Source organism: Antechinus flavipes, chromosome 3 (assembly GCF_016432865.1).
Source record: "Antechinus flavipes isolate AdamAnt ecotype Samford, QLD, Australia chromosome 3, AdamAnt_v2, whole genome shotgun sequence".
Lineage (NCBI taxonomy): Eukaryota > Metazoa > Chordata > Mammalia > Dasyuromorphia > Dasyuridae > Antechinus > Antechinus flavipes.
The window spans coordinates 334,315,872-334,322,127 of NC_067400.1; the positions used below are offsets into that span (position 1 = coordinate 334,315,872).

The 6,256-nt window shown below is 37.2% G+C and overlaps 1 protein-coding gene across 1 annotated transcript; it reads right to left on the reverse strand.

Moving 5' to 3' along the window:
• Positions 1–235: 235 nt before the first annotated feature.
• Positions 236–2,164, reverse strand: LOC127554263 (anamorsin-like). Its single transcript, XM_051985652.1, is given in 2 exon segments — positions 236–1,497; positions 1,499–2,164. Coding segments are annotated over 2 exon segments (936 nt in total). The 5' UTR covers positions 1,840–2,164; the 3' UTR covers positions 236–902.
• Between the last annotated feature and the right edge of the window lie 4,092 nt (positions 2,165–6,256).

Here is a 6,256-nt window from a genome sequence, read left to right on the forward strand (position 1 = left end):
ACTTAGATGAAAGTGTTTTTGTTGCTTATTGCAAGATCAATTCTCTCTCATCCACTCACACACAAACTGGTAGAAAGAAGTACACTACAGTAACAAGTAAGTTTTATCTCTTACACACACACCCGTGGAGCTGCTATATAGAAGTGCATTATTCTAACACCTTTTTAAGTTTGCAGACATGGAAAAAGGAAACAGCTCCAATAATTCAATAATGGTCAGATCACAATAACAATGGTTTGAGACAGTGAGGCTGGGTTTAATTAAAAAATACGAATGGTTCAAGTTTTCAGAAATCCATTTGGACTGGAAGCTAGTTACCGTAAGGAGTTCATACAACACTTGACTATCTTTTCCAATAACCACAAACTGAATAAATGTGCTTGCTCATAAAACGATTAGTTAAATTATCGATCAATTTAGGAGGCAGATCTGTGATCTGGCAATACATCACAGAAGTTTAACACTAAAGGAAAACTATCATGTTCAAGGGTGATATGATCCAAGCTGACAAGAGAGGTTGGGCTCAGGTCCCAAATACAGTGTGATCAGGTTACCAAATGCTAACATGGAGAAGGTAACTTCTCTAGTGTATATCTCCTTCTGCCAGCATTAATTAGATGGAAATTCCCTATACCTTCCTTTCAAATACCACCGAAGAATCAGATAGCCCAATGCAAATTAATCTGGCTGATTATATCTCAGTACTTTGGTTCACAGCAGCACAGATACCCAAATTTCTGCATATCTACCAAGCCAACCCCATCTAGGATCCCATCACAAGAGTGTAGGCAGAACCAAGGAGGCATGAGGCAAACAGATAGGGCTTGAAGGGTTGCTGAAATGAGTGCTGGAGTCAGTTTTTGAAATGGAATAATCCCCACAAGTCCCAGTGATTTTGTCTTTTAGGCATCGTGAAGATTTTTTTCATTCAAAAGGATTTTCTCTCCAGGTTTAAAGGCTGGCATCCCAAGGTAGGGGCAGCTGGCACAGCGGAAGGCATCACCTAAATAACAATTTCCACAAGCTGACTTGGGTTGGGACCTCTTCTGCTCCTTCATTTTCTCCTGTTCCAGTTCTTCTGCTAAGCCACACGTGCAATTTTTACAGGCCTTCCTTTTTGCCCCTTCTCCACATGAAGCAATTCGTAGGGAAGCTGGATCTGGCTTCTTCAAATCCTCTGGATCCAAGAGTTCATCGGAATCAATGAGATCCATGCCATCATCATTCATATCATTGGCTGAAAGTGTCCACAGTTTGGCAGCATTAGGATCCACAGCAGGTTTCTCTGATATGGCAGACTTCTTGGGGAAGGAAAGCTTAAGCTGGGTAGAAGAGCCTACTTCAAAGTTTGGTTTTTTGCCTATGACTTGAACAGAGACCAAGCTGTCACTCTGGTAACCCAAGTGCTCTTGTACTGAATGTACCTCCTCTGGGGTTAAGGATTCTTTTTGCAACTCCTTCACTTCCACAAGCCCAGAAAGTTTCAGGATTGAGCAGTTTAGCTGCTGTCTTCACTTTGTTTTCATGAATTGAGGTTGTCTCCACTGACTCTTTCAGAAGGACTTGCCCACATGGTCGAAGGATCCTAGCAATTTCTGCCAAAATTTCAGTACTGTGCAATATTGTACTTCCTGGAACCAGACCCGACAGAACAACATCGAAGCTGGATTCTTTGTGAGCAGATTGTAATAGTTGGTTGATGTTTTCCACAGACACGTGACTCTCGTCACCAGCCAGTTTCTGTAGTTTATCCACCAGACTTTTCAGAGCCTCCACCGAAGATGACCTATCCCAGATCACTGCCACACGCTGACCAGTTGAGATTCCATACTCTGCCATTGCTGCAATGTCACCAGTCTGAAACTAGTTTGTAAGGTCCCCAAAGTTCTTTAAAGTCGATCTTTAACTGTCCCTTGAGATTTTGTGTGACTGAATTTGAATCTCAGCTCTATTATTATCATCTGTATGATACTGGATAAATCAATCTCTCTGGGCCTTGGTGTCTTTATCCAGGGCGCCCGCACACTCGGTACCACCACAGTCACCCCAGCACCCACTCTTCAGCAGCCGGTTCCTCACCGTCCGGACTCTAGCGAGAAGATGAGCGAATAACTTCGCGGGGATTCAGAGGAGACTAGTAGATTGGGGAGAGACGGGGAGGGGAGGGAAGGAAGGGGAAGGGAAGGGGAAGGGGAGTCAGTAGCATCTATTTTAAACCATCAGTAAGCATCATATATAATGGGGAAAAACTGCAACCATTCCCAATTTGATCAGGCATGAAACAAGGTTGCCCACTATCACCATTATTATTTAATATTATATTAGAAATGCTAGCTTTGGCAGTAAGAGTTGAGAAAGAGATTAAAGGAATAAGAATAGGCAATGTGGAAAAGAATTATCACTCTTTGCTGATGATATATGGTATACTTAGAGAACCCCAGAGATTCTACTAAAAAGTTACTAGAAACAATCCATACCTTTAGCAAAGTTGCAGGATACAAAATAACCCCACATAAGTCATCAGCATTCTTATATATCACTAACAAAACCCGACAGAGTTACAAAGAGAAATTCCATTTAAAGTAACTACTGATTGTATAAAATATTTAGGAATCTATCTACCAAGGGAAAATCAGAAACTTTATGAGCAAAACTACAAAACAATTTCCACACAAATTAAGTCTGATCTAACCAACTGGAAAAATATTAAATGCTCTTGGATTGGGCGAGCAAATATAATAAAGATGACAATACTACCTAAATTAATCTATTTATTTAGCCCTATACCAATCAGACTCCCAAAAAATTACTTTGATGAACTAGAAAAAATAACAACAAAGTTCATATGGAAAAACAAAAGGTCAAGAATTTCAAGGGAATTAATGAAAAAAAAAAATCAAATGAAGGTAGCCTAGCTGTACCAGATCTAAAATTATATTATAAAGCAGTAGTTACCAAACCATCTGGTATTGGCTAAGAAATAGACTAGTTGATCAATGGGATACGTTAGGTTCAAAGGCCAAAACAGCCAATAACTTTAATAATATAGTGTTTGACAAACCCAAAGATCCCAGTTTTGGGGATAAGAACTCATTATTTGACAAAAATTGCTGGGAAAATTGGAAATTAGCATGGCAGAAACTAGGCACTGACCCACACATAACACCATATACCAAGTTAAGGTCAAAATGGGTTCATGATCTAGGCATAAAGAATGAGATTATAAATAAATTGGAAGATCATATGATAGTTTATCTCTCAGATCTGTGGAAGAGGAAGGAATTTATGATCACAGAAGAACTAGAGATCATTATTGATTACAAAATAGAAAATTTTGATTATATCAAATTGAAAAGTTTTTGTACAAACAAAACAAATGCAGACAAGATTAGAAGGGAAAGAATAAACTGTGAAAACATTTTACAATCAAAGGTTCTGATAAAGGCCTCATTTCCAAAATTTATAGAGAATTAACTCTAATTTATAAGAAATCAAGCCACTCTCCAATTAATAAATGGTCAAAGGATATGAACAGACAATTCTCAGATGAAGAAATTGAAACTATTTCTAGTCATATGAAAATATGCTCCAAGTCATTATTAATCAGAGAAATGCAAATTAAGACAACTCTGAGATACCACTATATACCTGTTAGATTGGCTAGAATGACAGGGAAAGGTAATGTGGAATGTTGGAAGGAATGTGGGAAAACAGGGACACTAATACACTGTTGGTGGAATTGTGAATACATCCAGCCATTCTGGAGAGCAATTTGGAACTATGCTCAAAAAGTTATCAAACTGTGCATACCCTTTGATCCATCAGTGTTTCTACTGGGCTTATACCCCAAAGAGATACTAAAGAAGGGAAAGGGACCTGTTTGTGCAAAAATGTTTGTGGCAGCCCTGTCTGTAGTGGCTAGAAACTGGAAAATTAATGGATGCCCATGAATTGGAGAGTACTTGGGTAAATTGTGGTATATAAATGTTATGGAATATTATTGTTCTGTAAGAAATGACCAGCACGATGAATACAGAGAGGCTTGGAGAGTCTTACATGAACTGATGCTAAGTGAAATGAGCAGCACCAGGAGATCATTATATACTTCAACAATGATACTGTCTGAGGTTGTATTCTGATGGCAGTAGATTTCTTTGACAAAGAGATCTAACTCAGTTTCAATTGATCAAGGATGGACAGAAGCAGCTACATCCAAAGAAACAATACTGGGAAATGAATGTAAACTGTTTGCATTATTGTTTTTCTTCCCAGGTTATTTTTTACCTTCTGAATCCAATTCTTCCTGTGCAACAAGAGAACTGTTCAGTTCTACACATATACATTGTATCTAGGATATACTGTGACATATTTAATATGTATAGGACTACTTGCTATCTGGGGAAGGGGGTGAAGGGAGGGAGGGGAAAAGTCAGAAAAGAAGTAAGTGCAAGGGATAATGTAAAAAAAAAATTACCCAGGCATGGGTTCTTTCAATAAAAAAAAAATTTTTTTAAATAACTGTTGATAGCATAAACTATTTGGGAATCTATCTGCCAGAGGAAAGTCAGGAACTATATGAGCAAAATGACAAAATGCTTTCCACACACATAAATTCAAATTTAAATAAGTGGAAAAATATTAAGGGCTCTTGGATAGGTCAAGCAAATATAATAAAGATGACAATACTAGCTAAACTATTCTGTTTATTTAGTGCTATACCAATCAGACTCCCAAGAAACTCTTTTAATGACTTAGAAAAAATAACAACAAAATTCATCTGGAAGAACAAAACATCAAGAATTCCAAGGGAACTAATGAAAAAAAAAATCAAATGAAGGTGATATAGCTGTACCTGATCTAAAACTATATTATAAAGCAGCAGTCACCAAAACCATTTGGTACTGGCAAAGAAATAGACTAGTTGATTAATGGAATAGGTTAGGTTCACACGACAAAATAGTCAATAGCTATAGCAATCTAGTGTTTGACAAATGCAAAGATCCCAATTTTTGGCATAAGAATTCACTATTTGACAAAAACTGCTGGGAAAACTGGAAATTAGTATGGCAGAAACTAGGCATGGACCCACTCTTAACACCGTACACCAAGATAAGATCAAAATGGCTTCATGATTTAGGCATAAAGAACGCGATTGTAAATAAATTAGAGGAACATAGGATAGTTTACCTCTCAGATCTGTGGAGAAGGAAGGAATTTGTGACCAAAGAAGAACTAGAGATCATTATTGATAACAAAATAGAAAATTTTGACTATATCAAGTTAAAAATCTTTTGGATGAGTAAAACTAATGCAAATAAATTTAGAAGGGAAGCGATAAACTGGGAAAACATTTTTACAGTTAAAGTTGCTGATAAAAATCTCATTTCCAAAATATATAGGGATTTGATTCTAACTTATAAGAAATCAAACCATTCTACAATTGATAAATGGTCAAAGGATATGAACAGACAATTTTCAGATGATGAAATTGAAACTATTTCTATTCATATGAAAGGTGTTCCAAATCAGTATTGACCAGAGAAATGCAAATTAAGACAAGTCTGAGATACCAATACATACCTGTCAGATTGGCTAAGATGACAGGAAAATATAATGAAGAATGTTGGAAGGGATGAGGAAAAACTGGGAAACTGATGCATTGCTGTTGGAGTTGTGAATGGATCCAACCATTCTGGAGAGCAATTTGGAATTATGCCCAAAAAGTTATCAAACTGTGCATACTCTTTGACCCAGCAGTGTTACTTCTGGGCTTATATCCCAAAGAGACATTAAAGAAGAGGAAGGGACCTGTATGTACCAAAATTTTTGTGGCAGCCCTTTTTGTAGTGGCTAGAAACTGGAAATTGAATGGATCCCCATCAATTGGAGAATGGTTGGGTAAATTGTGGGATATGAATGTTATTGAATATTATAATTCTGTAAGAAATGACCAGCAGGATGAATACAGAGAGGATTGGAGAGACTTACATGAACTCATGCTAAATGAAATGAGCACAACCAGGAGATAATTATACACTTCAGCAATAATGCTTTATGAGGATATATTCTGATGGAAGTGGATATCTTTGACAAAGAGAAGACCCAATTCAGTACCAATTCATAAATGATGGAGAGAATCAGCTACACCCTGAGAATGAACACTGGGAAATGAATGTGGACTACTTGCATTTTTGTTTTTCTTCCCAGATTATTTTTACCTTTTGAATCTAATTTTTCTTGTGCAACAAGAGAACTG